We start from the raw sequence: 17667 nt of genomic DNA on the forward strand, positions 1-17667 counted from the left end.
CATCTGATGATTTCATTTTATTGCTCAAACGAGCATCAGAGTTAAGGGTACAACACTAACAAGCTCAAGAAGACAAAAGCATACCCTTTAAGACCTTAAAACAGTCTGGTCATACTAAACCCAAAAAAAAACCAAAAACCAAGGACTAAACTCCTTTAAACTTGATTCAAAACAACCAAAATTCTCGCCATGAAGCTCTTCAGGAGTCAATCTATAAAGAGGAAAGCCTCTCCTCATTCTCAAAGAGATCCAAAAGCCAAAAAGGAGCACCAGTAGCTACATAATATTGAGCATATCCACCTTTGATCACACTTTGAGCAATGAGGAAAGCTCCTCTATTAGATGTCTTCTCTTCCTTCAACACTCTCCACTTTTCTAATTTCTCAAATCTTTCCATAATCTGGATGTATTGACATTTGAAGTTAGGCCATGCCTTCGGTCTTAGAATAACCTTTGGAAAGGTAGAGTCATTATGATTCTATTGAGATGATGGAAGTGAAAACATTCCGCAGACCATAAGAGCGCTTGATATTTAGCATCTTCCAATGATATGATATTGGAGAACGCTCGCCTACTATGAATAAGAACCTTTCCTTTGTCATTTCTAACAACCCAGGCAGCTCCGCATCTAGCTTGCGATCTGTTCCAATGAACACCTATGTTCCCTTTTAGCCAACCTTTTGGAGGAACAGACCAGGACTTTGTAACATCCAACCCTGCCTCTTGTTCCTCCTGTTCACGGATCTTTTCATTTTTCTGAGCCATTAACCAAAAATCTGCTTCTTCGAAAATCTTTATCACTAAATCCAACGCAGTCATTTGTTTAGCACCAAAGATGATACCATTTCTATACTTCCAGAGATACCACACAATCCAGGGAATAGCATTTCTTACTTCCTCAGGGATGGTTGCATTTTTCATCATTAAAATCAAGGAATGGAAGTTCGAGAAATGTGATACCTTATGAAAGCCATTCTCTGGATACGGAACATTTACCAACGCCCATACCTGCCTGGCTATAGGGCATTGGAAGATTATGTGATTGATAGACTCGCCTTGGAAACCGCAAGACTGGCAACATGGATCCATTTTAACTCCTCTCTTCACCAGGAGTTCCCCCACCGGAATTGCATTGCTCATAGCTCGCCAAAAGAACGTTTTAATCTTAGGAGCCGTCTGAACTTTCCAAATGGCAGCCTTCAAGACATTAATTGAAGGTTGTGCTTCAGCTTCTCTGATTTCTTCTCTTCTACGCAGATTGTTTATAAACCAGTATCCAGATTTCACCGAATAACTGCCATGCCTATTATGCAGCCAAACCCAATAATCTTCTTCCCCAAAGGCAGTTTTCATGGCCAAAATCCTTTCAATGTCTTCCTCATAAAACAGATCACGAAGCTTCTCCAGATTCCAACAGATGTTCTGATGATCAATAAGATCACTAACCTTCAGCAACAGATCAACAAAAATATTCTTCATGAGAGGAGCTCGTCGCACTTCTCCTTCAATCCAACGATCCACCCATACAGAAACGGTTTGACCATTGCCCACATGCTTTCTCAACCCTTGAATCAAGAGTTCTTTACCAAATTGTATGCTCCACCATGCATAAGAGGGTCCTGATCCGATCCTAGCAGAAAAAAAATCTGAATTTTCAAAGTATCTGCTCTTAAAAACTTTCGCAAACAGTGAGTCGGGATAAGCTAAAATTCTCCAAGCTTGTTTTGCCAATAGGGCTTGGTTGAAGCTCTGAATGTCTTTGAACCCAAAACCCCCTTGCTCTTTAGCCAAACACAATTTAGTCCAACTCAACCAATGCAATTTCCTTTTGTGCTCCAGAGAGTTCCACCAAAAGTCTGCCATTGCTTTAGTAAGATTCTCGCAAGAAATCTTGGTAAGTTTGAAACACGACATTGCATAAACCGGCATTGCCATAGCGACCGCTTTGATCAGAATTTCCTTTCCATCGAGGGACAGCAGTTTCAAAAACCAACCAGATAATCTACCCTTGAGTCTATCATAGATGAAGACTAAGAGCTCCGTTTTAGAACCACTGAAACACTCCGGTAATCCCAAATAAGAACCAGAACCACCTTCTTTTTCAATGCCCGTAATTTCTTTGATCTCAACCTTCAGATTCTCCTTAAGCTTCGCACCAAAAGAGATGGCTGATTTAGAAACATTAACCAGCTGCCCCGTAGCTCTTTCATAAATTTTCAGAATTTCCACCAACTTTCTAGCTTGATCCGGAGAGGCTTTACTGATGAGCAAACAGTCATCAGCGAAAAACAAATGGTGAATCATCGGTCCCTCTTTAGAAAACTGAATACCTTGAAGACTCTCATTCTCAACTGCCTTGTGGATTAAGTGAATGAGGCCCTTTGTACAAAGAACAAAGAGGAACGGAGATAAGGAGTCTCCCTGTCGAAGACATCTTTCAGGATGAATAAGGCCATAAGGAACATCATTGATCAAGGAAGCATAGCTGACTGTAGAGACACAGAACATGATCTTCTCAATCCAGTCTTGCTTAAACCCCAAAGCTGAGAGCAATGCACGCAAGTAGCCCCATTCCACACGGTCAAAAGCCTTCGACATATCAGATTTAATCGCCATAAACTCCTTAGAGACCTTATCATTAGTTCTCAGCGCATGGATAATCTCATGGGCTATAAGAATGTTGTCTGTTATAAGCCTTTCCTCCACAAAAGCTGATTGCGTTGGAGACACAATATCTGGCATAAGCGGTTTCAACCTAGAAACCAGAAGCTTTGATATGATCTTGTAAAGGATTGAGCACAAGCTAATGGGTCTCAAGTCAGACATAAGGATAGGGTCATCAATCTTTGGGATCAAACAAAGATGCGTAAAGTTCCACTCAGCTGGAAACAGACCAGAGGAAAAGAAATCCTTCACCTCCTTGATCACTTGATCACCTACAATTCCCCAATATTTTTGAAAGAATAACCCCGTCATTCCATCAGGACCAGGGGCACTCCCAGGCTTGATTGAGAATACCGCTTCTTTGACTTCTGCATTACTCACATCCTTGGACAAGGACTCATTCATTGTAGGCGTAACCCTAGCAGAGAAACCTTCAAACAGCTCAGAAAATTCTCCAATATTGGCAGACTTGAAAAGGTTAGCAAAGTAAGCAGTGGCAACTTCTCCTTTAGCTTCCTCAGAAAATTGATCTTGACCAAGATCATCCTTTAGCTTAACGATTCTCTTCTTAGCTCTGTTATGTTTGACTGAGGCATGATAATACTTTGTATTCAAGTCCCCTTTAGTTGCCCATTGCTCCTTACATCTTTGTTGCCAATATTCTTCTTCTTCTTTGTAAGCTTTGACAAGCTCTTTTTAAAAAAGGTGATAGTCGTTGTTGAAGCACCTAAAGAAGACTGTTCTCTTTCCAGAGCAAACTGAATTTGATTGATCTTATCACGCGAGTTCAAACACTCTTTCTTCTTCCAATTACTCAAGGATTTTCTACAACACTTCAGTCTCTCCGAAACAGTTGCTTCAAAGTAGGGGTGATTGGTTAACAAGGCTTTCTTGATCTCTTCCTTAACCCCTTTTTTATGAAGAAATCTTCCATCAAAACGAAATTGTCCTCTCCTGGCCAGCGAAACAGCTGAAAGCTTAACTAACACAGGTCTGTGGTCTGAACCTCTTTTGTCCAAAAAAACTTGATTAGAAGCCGGAAACAGCCGATGCCACATTTTGTTTCGAAAACACCTATCCAGCTTAGATTGAATGGATAAGGTCCCTCTATTACCTCCCCAAGTGAAACTATCTCTGGAACTTTGAAGTTCAACCATCTCACCAATTTCAAGCATATCATTAAACGGTAGAAAAGATATAACACTTCTTCTAGGACCTCCTATTTTTTCATCATTGTTTCTGATCTCGTTAAAGTCCCCAAGCATACACCAAGGATCTTTTCTGAAGACTCCAATCTGAGATAGTCTCTCCCACAAATGCGGTCTTTCACTACGAACAGGTTCACCATATACACAAGAAACAAAGAAACTGAGATTTCTAAACTGTACATGAAAATCCAACAGGTTCTTATCAACAAACTTGAAGTCTATATACACCGAGCTTTTCACATCAACGCTAGGCCGCCGCTGTACCCAATAGGATTCACTGTCATGATCCTATCATAGCCTAGCCAGGTTTGAATATCTACCAAAACGTCTCGCTTGTTCTTCATCTCCATCAAAAACAAAATTTATGGGAAATGTTCTTGTCTCATCTCCCATAGTCTTGGAATCACCAGATCTTGTGCACGGCCCAAGCCCTGGCAATTCCAGCTAATCATCGTCATTTAGATATTGGGCGGTCCCTCATTTGGGACCACCAATGGTTTCTTAAACCTTGCAGAGCTTTGAGATGGCTCAACATCATCCTGCGCCTTCCTTTTCGCATCTGACACTACACCTTCTCCAATTTGCACTCCAGAATCTTTATCTGGAATCATGGTAGCTTTACCATTGCCCTTTCGATTAAAAGTACCCGGCCTTCTTCGAGGTCTAGATTTCTTCAAGGGAGTCCCAGACGTACTTGGTTCTGAGAAACCCGTACTAAAACCCGTCGAAACCACCTGAGAGAAAGAAGAACGAAACGGCACTATTTGAGCATTAAGAATTGGCAAATCAGAAGCCACTTTTCCTGATTGTAAGACCCTTGACCCTGCAGCTATCGCCGATGCCATCAACTTCACTGGATTTGAGTTTGGTTTCATCTGAACACTGAAGTCATAAACAATTCCTTTTCCTTTTTCTACATCATTAGTTATCGAAGGAGATGGTTCTAACATCAGGCAAGTCTTTCTCCCAATCGGGTCTTTCTTTAACTCTTCTAGTGATTTCCTCACTCTTTCAGCTCTAGCTTTTTTTTCAGGACCATCCGCAACCATGAGGTACATACACATATCATCAAGAATTTCCTGCGCAATCTTAGGCTTTCCTGAAATAGGATCCAATCCTACAAGGTCTTCAGGGATGAGACCAAACAGAGGGTCAGAAGTAGGAAGACAATCCGAGAAGCCAGTTCCTTTATTTCCAGCTGAAGAAGACTCTACTGCTTTAATCGGATCCACCTGCTCCTTTTTGAAAAAAGGGCATTGGCTTTGCTCATGAGTGAGTCTTTGACAAGTATAACACCTTTTCTGAAGTCTTTCATAGTCGTACAGAATGTTGACCACCTCACCACCAGGAAACGTCACCTTTTTTGATCTCCTGAGAGGTTTTGCAACATTAAACCTGACAAAAACCATGATGTAGTCTTTGGTTTGAGGTTTATCTGGATCGAAAGCCAATTCCACCATCTGGCCTGCAAAGTCTCCAAGGGACCACAGAGCTTTGAAAGTATAGTGATTGATTGGGATGTTCCTCATCTGAACCCACACCATAAAGTATTGGAGATAATCTTCTGGAGGTGTTTCCACCCATCTCTCCAAAACAATCGGCCATAACCGAAACGTATGGACGCCTCTGTTGAGGATATCAAGAAGATCATGTTCATATTTGAAAATGAACTGGAATCTGTCCTTAGAGAGGGCCACACCCCTGACTCTGTCGTATAGTTGCCACTTCATAGGCATCTCGAGAATCAAATCATACATCCTCTGACAAGACGGATTAAGGAGCCTTCCCACCAAGCTCAGCGAGTTCCTTGCTGTAGAATAGTATTCCGGCATGTCCGAGAGGATGAACGGAACATCGTCCTCTTCTTCCAACGATAGATTTAAAATTTCTTTATCAAGATGAGACGACATGACCAGCACTTCAAATCTTGATAATAACATGCAAACCACCAACTTCTACGGTCTTGAAATTTTCTTGATCGAAGAAAACCCTTTAAAAACACGATGAACAAACACTAGAATTTTCTGAAATAAGGTTGGAAACCAGAGAAAATATCTAGAAAAAGGTTACTTTCTTAAAAGGAAACGTATTTAATTAGCCACGTAGCCCCACTATGCTATGAGATGTACAATAGCAAACAGGGAGATAAGCCCAAAAGAGGGAGCCAGCTATTTTACGCCGAGAGAGAATTCCGACTTTTACCATCACATAAATGTTCTGATTTCTGTTTTAGTAAGTAAGATATAATAAATACAAACGTACTAAAGATAATGTATTTTTGTTTGTTAACAGAACCCATACAAAATAAATCATATTTGGTAGCTATTTTGAATTTCTGGAGGATCGATAGCATGGATTGGCTCTGATTTATATGGGATGATAAAGAACAACGTACACATGTCCTTTTTAAAAAGGAATCAGAATGGTTATTAAGGCAACGATATATATACATAAGTTGTTTTTTTGTGCAACAGAGATATATTTCTTTCGTTTCAGTTTAATTGTCGTTGCAAAGTAAAATTTTCATTTAATAAATACTGTTTTAGAATTTAATGCAAAATTTATTAACAATATTTTCCAGTTTACTTTTTTATTTTAGAAATATGCAAAACTACATGTATTTTAATATGTGTACATAAACCTAAAACGACATATAAAATAAAATAGAGAGTATAGAAGTTAGAAATCTAACAAAACACCCTAAGCTGGCTGAACTCTTAGAAGGCTGCTTTGAATTTAGGCCAATCTATGGGTTGTTAGCTGTTTTGTAGTTTCAATTTAGCATAAATTATACTCTCTCTGTTTCCTAATATAAGATGTTTGAGAGAATATTTAATGGTCCAAAATATAAAATATTTAATATTTTAAATTATTTTTACTTTATTGAAAACTGATTAACCAATAATATTTTTTCTACATTATTTATGATGGGTTAACTTATTTAAAATTAATATGTCAATGAAAAGGAATTCGTTGTTTGATAAATTCTAAAATTCATTCAAAAAAAGAGTTTGTGATTATAGAACTTGACTAACAAGTAAAAATGAGTTCAAAAAAAAAAAAAAACTTGACTAACAAGTAAGCTATAAGAAACCAGGCTATGAGTATTGATGGTTTTGTAACGAGCACATAGGGTACTTGATAACAAAGGAGACTGTATATAATAAGAGTATAGTGTCACTATTAATAAATACAGATCATCTGTCTTTGGCTCCTTCTTCCTCTTTTCTAGGTACTTACAGGCGAATCGTAACGATGATATGATCTTCAGCGCATATCAATTGATTTGATAATGGTCTTTAATGCTCTTATTTTCTTTATGTTTTGCATTGAGTTCCCCAAGTTCAGCATGTGTTTTGGGCCTTGGTGAAATCTGGTATGGGTCTTTTAAGTCATGTGGATCGGATCTTAGGATCAGGTTTGGAGCTTGTGAAACCCGGCTCCAATAAATCTCCTCTCGAGGCCGGCGTGTCTTAGGTCGTCGGATGAGGCTTGTTTCAGATATGGTCCAAAATATAAAATAATTTAATATTTTAAGATATTTTAAGTTTGTTCAAAACTGATTAACAAATAATATTTTCTGACATTATTTACAATTGGTTAACTTATTTAAAATTTATATTATTAATAATTAATATTTTCTAAAAAGTTTAATTTCTTAATTATTTGCTTTATTCAAAATATTTTATATTATGAAATGAAAGGAGTATTAGTAATTTTTAGGTTATACGTACAATTAAAGCATTTTTTTTATCAACTGGTAAAACTTAAAGCCAAAGATAGCCTTTACAACCTATTCAATCACCATGTATATAGTTGAATCTAGGAGACAAGTTAAATGCATGATATCTTTGATTTATAACAATTAAGATATAAACACCAGATGTTGTATAAATTTTTTTTTGAAAAAACTACTATATTTACGTATAATTTAAAAAGTATTCAGAGTTACTACGTTGGGAATCTTTAAGCTTTTTTAAGTTTAAGACTATTAAATTTCAATAAACTAAACATTAAAAGGATGAATGTGTACTATACTCCAATAAAAGTGGATGGGTGAGTATGCGGACGGGTGAATATGTCAATCATGCAAGGTAAAATATAAGATTGTTTTTAACATTGATGACATCCCCAAAAGCAACTTTTTAATTTCGAATATGAATTTTAATTTATATACCAAAAATTTTGAATTTTTTTATAAAAAAATTTGAATGGTAAAATTTTAAATTTGAAGTTTTACTAATCAAAATTTTAAAATTTAAAGTTGTGTATTTTCAGTTATTTACAATTATATATCTTTCAAATGGTTAATTTAATAGTTATTATTTTTAGTTCATACAATTTTATATCTTATAAATATTTTATATATGTGAAAGCCCCATAGGTACAATAGTTTGACTGGAAATTTGTTAATGCATATAAGTTAGGAAGTATTATTTTTGTATTTTAGGTAAACAATTGATTAAAATTATGCATATTAATGAAGAAAATATTTACATGATACAAGTGAAATTGTTAGGCGTAAAATTTCTTGAGACGATTCATAGTGGTACAAATATAACTATCATTAGAAGTGAATCTTCGTAAAACATGTAATATTATCTGTTGTAAATTCATATAGAGAAATTGTTAGAAATACCACAAGTTAAGTATCACTTTTTGAAAATACCACCAATAAAAAAATATAATAATATATGCTCTATAAATATTTAGAGTTTAGTATTAAGGGGTTATTTTGGGTTTATAAATGTTTTATAAATATTTTTAAAAATTAACTTAGTGTTATTTTATCTCAAATTTAGGTATTTGTAAAAATAGTCATTTGTTAATGATAAATTTGAAAAGTGGTATCAAACTTGTGCTAGATTTGAAATTTTCCCATTCACATATGTAATATTTATTATAATTCCTAATAAAATAATAAAGCCGTTTTAGAAGAATTTTTATATCTAAAAGTACCGGATTCAATAATGTTTACCTCATTACCTATTTATAACTAACAAAATATTAATAAATATTTTAATCATATCAATTAATCATATATTAGAACATTGCAGAAAATAGTTTACTGAGTAATTATTAATTATTATAATTTTATGTTCATTAACTAATATTTTGTAATAGGTTTTAAATGTATGTTTTATATTTATAAGAGTTAAATGATTTTAGTCAATTTATAGCATTATTGATTGAGGATTACAAAGTAAATAAAAATTATTTTATAATAATATTGAAATTTTGTTATTGGAGATACCAAAATTTTTAAAATATATAACATTAGAGATAAATAAATATATATATATATATATATATATATATATATATATATAATTTGAAGAAAAAACATTAATAGGAGATATCGTTCTTGCATAGCTCAATAGGAGCAACAGGTCATATAACTTTTATTTAAGTTATATATGGATTCTATGTACATCTTGAATTTTGCAGTGATCAGGACAAGTTTATATTGACAGAAAAATTACCTACATTCTAACCCAAGCGAAATATATTTTAATATATTTGAGTTTTTAGATAATATATATTCATAAAATGTGTAAATTTAAGATATGTTTGATGGGCTTATTTTAGTATAGATGCATGATATAGTAATAAATTTTAATCATTTCTAAAAATTAAGAATATATTTTTTGTTTATTTTTTATGGTTCTATTTCGTATGAAGAATATATATCAAAATTTGAAATGCAAATTAAAATTTTATTTTAATGTATATGATATGGTTATATAATTTTATTATGTTGTATTTAAAATTATATTATTTAAAATTTAATTTTTATTTTACAATCTATTTTCAAAGTCTCATTTCAAAATTGTTAAAAATATTTATATTAAAATATGTAAAAAATTAGAAATAGGTAATTATGCTAAGTCTATATGTATTAGTAGTACATGATTTGATCCGTATCATTAGGGTTGACCATTTTATATTTAATGTTAAGTAATATTACCTATTTGAAGATTGTAGTTGTGTTTATATTACAAAATTCTAATAGTAGATGATATTTGGACAACTATAATTATTTTAAATTAAAAATTTTATTCTCTAAAAGATAAATGTGGTTATTTAAATCATCAAATCATATATTTATTATATAAAGAAAAATAATATTTTGTATTGATTGTTGCTTGTTAAATATTATACTAGTTGATTATTAGAATATCTACCAAAGCAACCTTATAACTTTAAATATATTATTTTGTACATTGTAAAAGAACCTTAAAACTTTTAATTTAAAAACGGTTCAAAATCTTATTTTTGAGGTTCTTTACTTTTAACTTTTATACTTATGTTTCTTCCAATAATTTTGTCAACTTTTTAGTTTTATATTTTTAATCCTTATAATTCCAACATCTCATAAAAAATTACATATATTTTATTATTTAACTATCATAAATAAAGGTAGTTATGTTATTATATAAATATTAGTAATACATGATTTGATCCATATCATTAGGGTTGACTATTTATATTTGATTTTACGTAATATTATCTATTTGAAGATTGTAGTTATGTTTATATTACAAAATTCTAATACTAGATGATTTTTTGGACAAATATAACTATTTTAAATTAAAAATATTTATTCTATAAAGATAAATGTTTTGTTATTTAAATCATCAAATCATTTATTTATTATATAAATCTCTATAATATTATTTGAGAAGTCAGCTTTCTACGTGCCACGCCCACATTAAGTCTCACGGTGGTTGATTACTATGACACCTTTAATGAATCAAATATATCCAATTATCATTATTAAATATTTATTTTATTTTCTTTTTTCATTTTTTTTATTTTGGTTTCCTTTTTCAAATAACCTATATAATAAAGAAAATTTATAAATTTTAAAAACGAAATTTTTTTTATATATAGTGTAATTCATAATAAGAAAAGTTTACAAAATAATCTTGATTTTAAAGTAAAGAAATAATCTTCCTTTTTTAAAACTAATCTTAAACAACATCTTATATATTAAAACAGAAGTCACAAACTTGATTCATGTGTGATTTGTTTTTAAATGGACCTTTAGAAAATTATGTATCATTTATTTCATATTAATATTTTCTTACTTACGTCTATAACTAACGGCTATATACAAACATATTTTGCCATCATTAATGATTCACACACGGTGACCTGGGCTTACGATCATTGTATAATGGGCTTAGGATAATTTAATTTAAATTTATCGACTCATTGCTTTATAATTATGATCAACCTCGAGAACTTTAAACCCATCTATGACTAGATTTTAGTAGTCAAATGGAATGTTTATCTTTAATCTATTCTATTAAAATCGAAATCATAATTTTTTTCATGTGTAATTTTTTAATTTCGATCATCCTTTAGCAATTTTATTACATGTATTTTATTAAAACTAATAACACATAAAATCTTTGAACTAATTTAATCATAATATATTATGATATCTTTTCATTTCAAATATAAAAGTATATATTTAAAAATCTAACAAATCTGTTTGAAAAGATTTAAACAAGATCTTAATTATCAAAAATCATATGTAAATATTTTCAGTAATTTTGTAATTAGTTTGAAATATTGTTATACAATAATATATTCAGTCATCATTTATAAAATGAAAAATAAAAAAAATGTTATTCTATTATTTATTGAGCTAAATATGGTAAAATTATATTAAATTAATAAATTTATATATAATTTATTTTTGTAATTATAGATATTTATTTTTAGAAATACAATATATTGGTAGGACGGATTAACATTAGAAAACTATATAATACATGTATAAAAATTAACATTTATTTTATTAAAGCTAATATAATCAATCATGTTAAAATAAAATTTTTATATTGAACTAAAATGATAAATTAATATTAAATGATTAATTTATAAATTTTAATTTTCATAATTTAGAATATTCATGTTAAAAATGACACATTAGCAAACTATATAATACATGTATAAAATTAAGATTTTTCTATATACAATAATATTATCTAAAATAAATAAAAGTAAAATATATTGCTAAAAAGAAATCCAGCTTTGAAAGGCGGATCAGAAATTAGAATAAATTAAAATACAAAATAATTTTCAAATATGTTGTTTCTTGCAAATAGTAATTTGTTTAAGAATTAAATGCAAATACAATAAGATAAATATATAATAAGAATCAATAAGTACATACGACGGTTTTAACTACAACATATAAACTATACAATTACTAAATATTGTATCTAAAATAGTTATATAAACATTTAAATATATGATTAACTTTTAAAAAAGGTATACTACTAATGATCTAAAATAAATATCTACGTATATAAAACTAAAAACAAACACACGTGCGCGGATCGAGATCTAGTAATATATATTTTAAAAGTATTAAGCATTTTATTTAAATCAATCTATTTCTCAAATTATTATAAAAGAATTTAAATAACATAAACTAAGATATCATTAATGAATAAATTTAATATAATCTTTTTGTTTTATATTTCCTTTTATATTTTTCAAATAAAATATATGACAAAGAAAATATTTATAAAACCTAAAACGAATTTGTTTTTTATATTTAATGTGATTTCATAAAAAGGCAAGTTGAGAAAAATAATCTTGATATTAAAGTTAAGAATTAATCTTTCTTTTTAGAATGTATCAATTATGTTTTTATGCAATTTTGTACCTATCATCACTTTATTTTTATAATTTTATTTTTGAAAATTAACATATATTAAACTACTAAATCCTATAAAATTAACATAGTGCTTGGGCTATTTACAAATAGCCAATTTATAAATATATATACACATCTAAGATGAAAACCAAACTAATGCAACGAATACAATAAATATGATTTGGTTGAATTAGATTAGAAATAGTTATACTAAATTTGACGTAATATATGTAACATAATATACCCACAAATGAGTAACTAGACCAATCCAATTTTTTTAATAGAAATTCAAACATTAAATAAAAAATAATATATTTTCATTTATAGTAATATTTTTATGCATATAAATTATAGACGACTCAAAATATTACTAAATAAATACGAAATTCTCAAATAATATTATAATATATTAACCAACTATTACAATTAAGTATAATTGTTATGTTTATTTATAGAACTTTGAATCGATCAACACTTTAGTTTACTTTTACTGTTTGATTCTCAAAACAACATATATTAAATTATACATAATCTTACTGAAATATATATACAAATCTAAGACAAAAGTCAAACTACATGAAAATAACAAACCTAATCAAAATTTTAATATGTATACTAAAAATATCTTAGTTGAATCGAAAAAGTAAATGTTATCTAATATATCCAAAATTATACGTCTAATTAAAATAATATAATGTTATTTAAAATAAACCATGTATATTAATTACAATATAAATAACAGAATAATTAAAAATTAAAAATAAATTATTAATGAATTATTATAATGTAAATCAATTATTATAATATATTTATTTTATAAATATTTATACTCGTGCATGAGCACGGAAAAATCATCTAGTAAAATTATTATTTGTATTGATGGTTGTTTCTTAAAAATTATTCTTGTTGATTATTAGAGTATCTATCAAAACAACCTTATAACTTTAAATATATTATTTTGTGTATTCTAAAAAGAACCTTAAAACTTTTAATTTAAAATTTTGAACAAGGAAACTTCTTATATAAGGTTTCACGGTTCAAAATGTTTTTTTGAGGTCTTTACTTTTAAATTTTTATACTTATGTTTCTTCCAAATAATTTTGCTAAATTTTTTATTTTGTCATTTTAATCTTTATAATTCAATATCTAATCAAAATTTACATATATATTTTATTATTTAACTATCATAAATAAATTTAGAATATGAAAATAATACTAAAATTTATGTATGTTTGATTTTAATTTACAAGATCTCCAAAAGTTATCCACATAATTTTGACTTAATCTAAAGTCATTGTTGTTAATGAATTCATCAAATTATTCTTTCATGTACCGATTGAATAATTACATAAATAATCTTATGAACAATAAATTATTGTAGATTCTTTATTTATTATAAAAATTGTATGATTCTAACTAATTTTAATAAATAGTAAAAGTGTAAAATATATAAAATATATAAATTTAAAGTTTAGTATAAAATTTTTCTTTTCGAGATGATATCGAAACCTTATATTTTAAATTTTACCAAACTTAAAAATAAAATTTCCTTTGAAGATGCTCTTAGAAAGTTGTAATGGAAATTTTTATTAAGATTTATTTGCTTTGTCAAATCATTTATACTTGGATCTAAAACAAAACTAAAAAAAATATCATGAGATTCAGTATTTAATATTATTTGGAATAATATTTTATTAATGTATTATTTGAAACATGTTTAATTGGTATAATCTTATTTTATAATTACCTTTAGTTTTTTTATGAGATTCAGTCTTTTTTGATGAATAAAAACCTTTTTTTTTTGTTTAACTTTTGATATAATCATGTTTTACTAATACTTATAGATTGAAAACAGAAATCATAAACGGGGTATAGTCTATTAGACTACTACTATATAACGAGTTTTTTTTTGTTTGTAAAAACTACTATATAACGAGTTATTTCAGTCCCTTTGTTTATCAACTATTTTTCGTGTATTCCCATGTTTTCCATGTTTTTAATAAAAACTTTGTTTTCCATGTTTTACTCAGTTTTCCACTATGTCCAACCGAACGACTAATGCGTAAATACCAGTTGTCCCGTGTCTAAGAATGCATATGCACCCATCTAACTATATAGGTGGTCTCAAATTTATTTACTTAAATGGGGAACGTACCTCTTGATCAACTGTTCCTAGATGAAGTGCGCGTTTTACGTTCATGAAAACTAGATCGACGTCAATAATATCTACATTCATCTGCGTATAAAAAGCATTATAGAGCTAAATATAACACGATTTCTTATACGCTAATGTCTTCTTGCCAATTGAAATAGCATATATATGTGTAATTCTGCCTACAAATAAAATAAACAGCTAGGTGTACTTTGTCATAAAGTATAAATGCGTAGCCAGTTTGTGTTCTTGTATGGTTGGGTAAATGTAAAAAACCACGTCCATGCAAAGTCAGCTAAACAAAAAGAGTAATAAAGTTGAAACAGAAATAAATGTGAGGGAAAAAATGTCAAGACGGTGACGAAATTGTTTGTAAGAAAGTAACTTTATCAGTATTTTCCTAAATAGATAGAGAAAGTATTTCAAAGAAAAGAAATAGCTTTTGGTTTCGAAGAGAAGGATATTGAAGCAAACTTGTTACGCTCCAAATGGTGTATAAATACACATGATTATAGCACTACTCCGCTATGAGTCAGATAACAAACAAACCTTCCCATAGAAAAAGAAAACCACATACAAAATCAGCCACAACTTTTTCAATAATGGCGAACGAAAACTCGAGCTTCCAAGAATTAGCCATAGGAACTACGGTTAGCTTCAAAAGGGGGAGTACCGGAGAGCGGTTTCATGGATCGGTCTTCTATTTTAGCCCACAATTAAATGGTTCCCTTTTTGGAATCCAGAACGGTATGTTCAATATATATTAACTCTATGAGTAATGAATTAGGATTTCTACTTGTGTTTTCCGTAGAGAGAGTAGTGGTGGATTTTTGAAAATTTAAGATTTTAGATTGAAAATATCTTAGAACCTGATTTATTTTCTGGTTAACTTGTCAGCAAAATTTGAAAGAGGATTTCTACTTTCGTTTGTTAATTTTCTGTTTAGTTTTATGTTGTTGTGACTCAAATGATTTTTGTATGGGGTCTTTTACAGTAGGTGTGTGGAGGGTGGATGGAAGATATGAACGTATCTCAGGGTTTAACCACTTCAATCTAAACGACATCACGGTCCGTATTATAAAAAACTTCAAATTTACATATGTCCTGTCAATATTAAATTGTTTTCTTGGTTGTAACCAGGAGTTGCAAGTGAATGTAGTTCCTAGGCAAAACCCCAACACTCAGGTAAACTTGGAGTCTTTCAACTATAACTAAAATAGTCAATCGTATATATGCAATATGAAGATCTTAAACAAAGGGATACAATTATGGTGTTCTTTAAATGTCTTTCTTTCTCAGGATGCTCAAAACAATAATAATAATGATGGATCTTCATCCAAGTCAATTGAGAGCAAAATGGGAGCCCTCCGCCTTGATCCACCTTCGAAGTGACTTGTTTACACACAATTACATTTCTCTGAGTTGTTTTCCATAAACATACATATATGAACCATATCAACCAGATAAATAGTTTAAAAACGTCCATTACTACAATACATAGATAATCTAGTAAGATTGTCTGCTTTGATTTTAATTAATTAATTAATAAATGTATTACTCTTCGGTTAATGAAGGTATTTTTCTCTGTTTCTTTTTCCTTTTCCTTTTCTTGGTGAATGTTTCATCTAAAAGAACAAACGAGCACATCACACACTCACAAACATTTATAGAACTAGGCATTCTAACCAAACTGTAATTATCAATGTGAAGGAAAGTTTAGTTCTAAACCGATGAGTATTTTGCTAAACCAAGTCGAATTTAATCTGACCGGATTACTTAACAGATAACTCAGCAATCTATTCTGAAAATAATAACAATATATATGATTGAATATTTGATTTATCTTCTATGAAAATCAAACGAACAAAAAATTGGTTACGATTCGGTGAAAACATCAGTTACTAAATAACCTAAAAACCTGACGTCAGAGAACCAATCCAAACTGATTATGAAGTATTTCATCATCTCGGGCCCTTATCTATTAAGAAATAGGGGGATAACGGATTGGGTCAGGGGCGGTCGCACCGCTCGTCCCCTATCTAAGCCGGCCCTGCATCGGATTACTCTCATTACCATCTCTGCTTTGAATTCTCGCTATAATCCGCTACCTCAATCTCACCACCACCACTAAAGATTATTGTTTCGTTTATCATTTACCTTTTGTAGGTTTTAATTCTTTTTCTGTTCACTTGGTTTAGCTTTTTTTAACACATACTTTCACTAAAAGGCAATTGCTAATGAGCTGCAGAAACAGAGAGTGCCATACAGAGAGCTGCTTTTGCTAAAGAGTCAGCCTTTTGCTAAAGAGTCAGCCTGAGCATTCAACATCTGGGAACGAAATTGGAACATAAAAAGGAGAACGAAGAAGATAGCTTTATCTACAAATAACATTTGTTGGTGTCCTTTGGTTATTGAATCTTACTTAATTTACTCAAGTGATTGGATGCACTACTATGGTGATTAGGTAATCCAATGTAATATTTTTTCATATAAGAAGTAAGAAGCATCCTATATTATAGGTTATGTATTGTTGAACTTTGTTATCTTGGTACGAATTGTAACTAAATATTTTAAAATTATTCTTTAACCGAGCAAGTTGAAGCTAAACATAAATATATGTTGGGTTTGAGTTTTTACAATTACTAAGGTCTAATACAAAAATCACAATCATTTAAACATTTTTTTCTAAAGCAATAACAAAAAAACGGTGCACTACTAGTAATTACCTCTGAGACTACACGGCTAATGGGTACTCTCCGTGGCTCCGGTCGGCGTACAAAATCGCCCGCCCAAACCTCCTACCTATTATACGACTTGATACACACGTCATAGTTGATGAAGACAGCCCATAATCATCCTAGGCCGAACTGGGCCTCAAAACGGCCGATAAAGTATACCAAATCCAACTACATTGCGAGGCTTAGTTTTACGGTTAGGGTTAAGTCACCACCAGGTCCTCCGCCTTT

At 30.4% G+C, this 17667-nt stretch overlaps 3 protein-coding genes across 4 annotated transcripts; 1 reads left to right on the top strand and 2 right to left on the bottom strand.

Annotated features, from left to right (window-relative positions):
• Positions 1–211: 211 nt before the first annotated feature.
• LOC125591875 lies at positions 212–4216 on the bottom strand. The gene is made up of 4 exons (XM_048766772.1): positions 4113–4216; positions 3779–3993; positions 589–3356; positions 212–451 (listed from the first exon to the last, which is right to left on the bottom strand). The coding sequence occupies exons 1-4, from the start codon at positions 4214–4216 to the stop codon at positions 212–214; spliced, it is 3327 nt and encodes a 1108-aa protein (XP_048622729.1).
• A 114-nt stretch (positions 4217–4330) lies between these two features.
• Positions 4331–5782, bottom strand: LOC106412804. Its single transcript, XM_013853695.2, has one exon. The coding sequence runs from the start codon at positions 5780–5782 to the stop codon at positions 4331–4333; it is 1452 nt and encodes a 483-aa protein (XP_013709149.1).
• Positions 5783–15138: 9356 nt separating this feature from the next.
• On the top strand, positions 15139–16270 carry BNAC08G08490D. 2 transcript variants are annotated; one of them, XM_022707584.2, is made up of 4 exons: positions 15139–15448; positions 15699–15769; positions 15842–15886; positions 16001–16270. In XM_022707584.2, exons 1-4 carry the CDS (start codon positions 15229–15231, stop codon positions 16091–16093), a joined length of 429 nt encoding a protein of 142 aa, XP_022563305.2. In that variant the 5' UTR covers positions 15139–15228; the 3' UTR covers positions 16094–16270. The 2 variants fall into 2 exon arrangements, with proteins under 2 accessions (XP_022563305.2, XP_013710818.1); XM_013855364.3 differs by having other exon boundaries at positions 15157–15448; positions 15696–15769.
• Positions 16271–17667: the final 1397 nt, after the last annotated feature.

This window comes from Brassica napus, chromosome C8 (assembly GCF_020379485.1).
Source record: "Brassica napus cultivar Da-Ae chromosome C8, Da-Ae, whole genome shotgun sequence".
NCBI lineage: Eukaryota > Viridiplantae > Streptophyta > Magnoliopsida > Brassicales > Brassicaceae > Brassica > Brassica napus.

Bases quoted from the DNA above. Each gene is read 5' to 3' on its own strand.
- LOC125591875 (XM_048766772.1), bottom strand. From the start codon at position 4,216: ATGAAGAACAAGCGAGACGTTTTGGTAGATATTCAAACCTGGCTAGGC. The intron at 3,357-3,778 runs GTAATAGAGGGA...TTTTTTAAAAAG, and splicing joins AGATAGTTTCACTTGGGGAG to AGCTTGTCAAAGCTTACAAA. The intron at 452-588 runs GTTCTTATTCAT...ACCTTTCCAAAG, and splicing joins TTAGAAATGACAAAGGAAAG to GTTATTCTAAGACCGAAGGC.
- LOC106412804 (XM_013853695.2), bottom strand. From the start codon at position 5,782: ATGTCGTCTCATCTTGATAAAGAAATTTTAAATCTATCGTTGGAAGAA.
- BNAC08G08490D (XM_013855364.3), top strand. From the start codon at position 15,229: ATGAGTCAGATAACAAACAAACCTTCCCATAGAAAAAGAAAACCACAT. The intron at 15,770-15,841 runs GTCCGTATTATA...GGTTGTAACCAG, and splicing joins TCAATCTAAACGACATCACG to GAGTTGCAAGTGAATGTAGT. The intron at 15,887-16,000 runs GTAAACTTGGAG...TTTCTTTCTCAG, and splicing joins GGCAAAACCCCAACACTCAG to GATGCTCAAAACAATAATAA.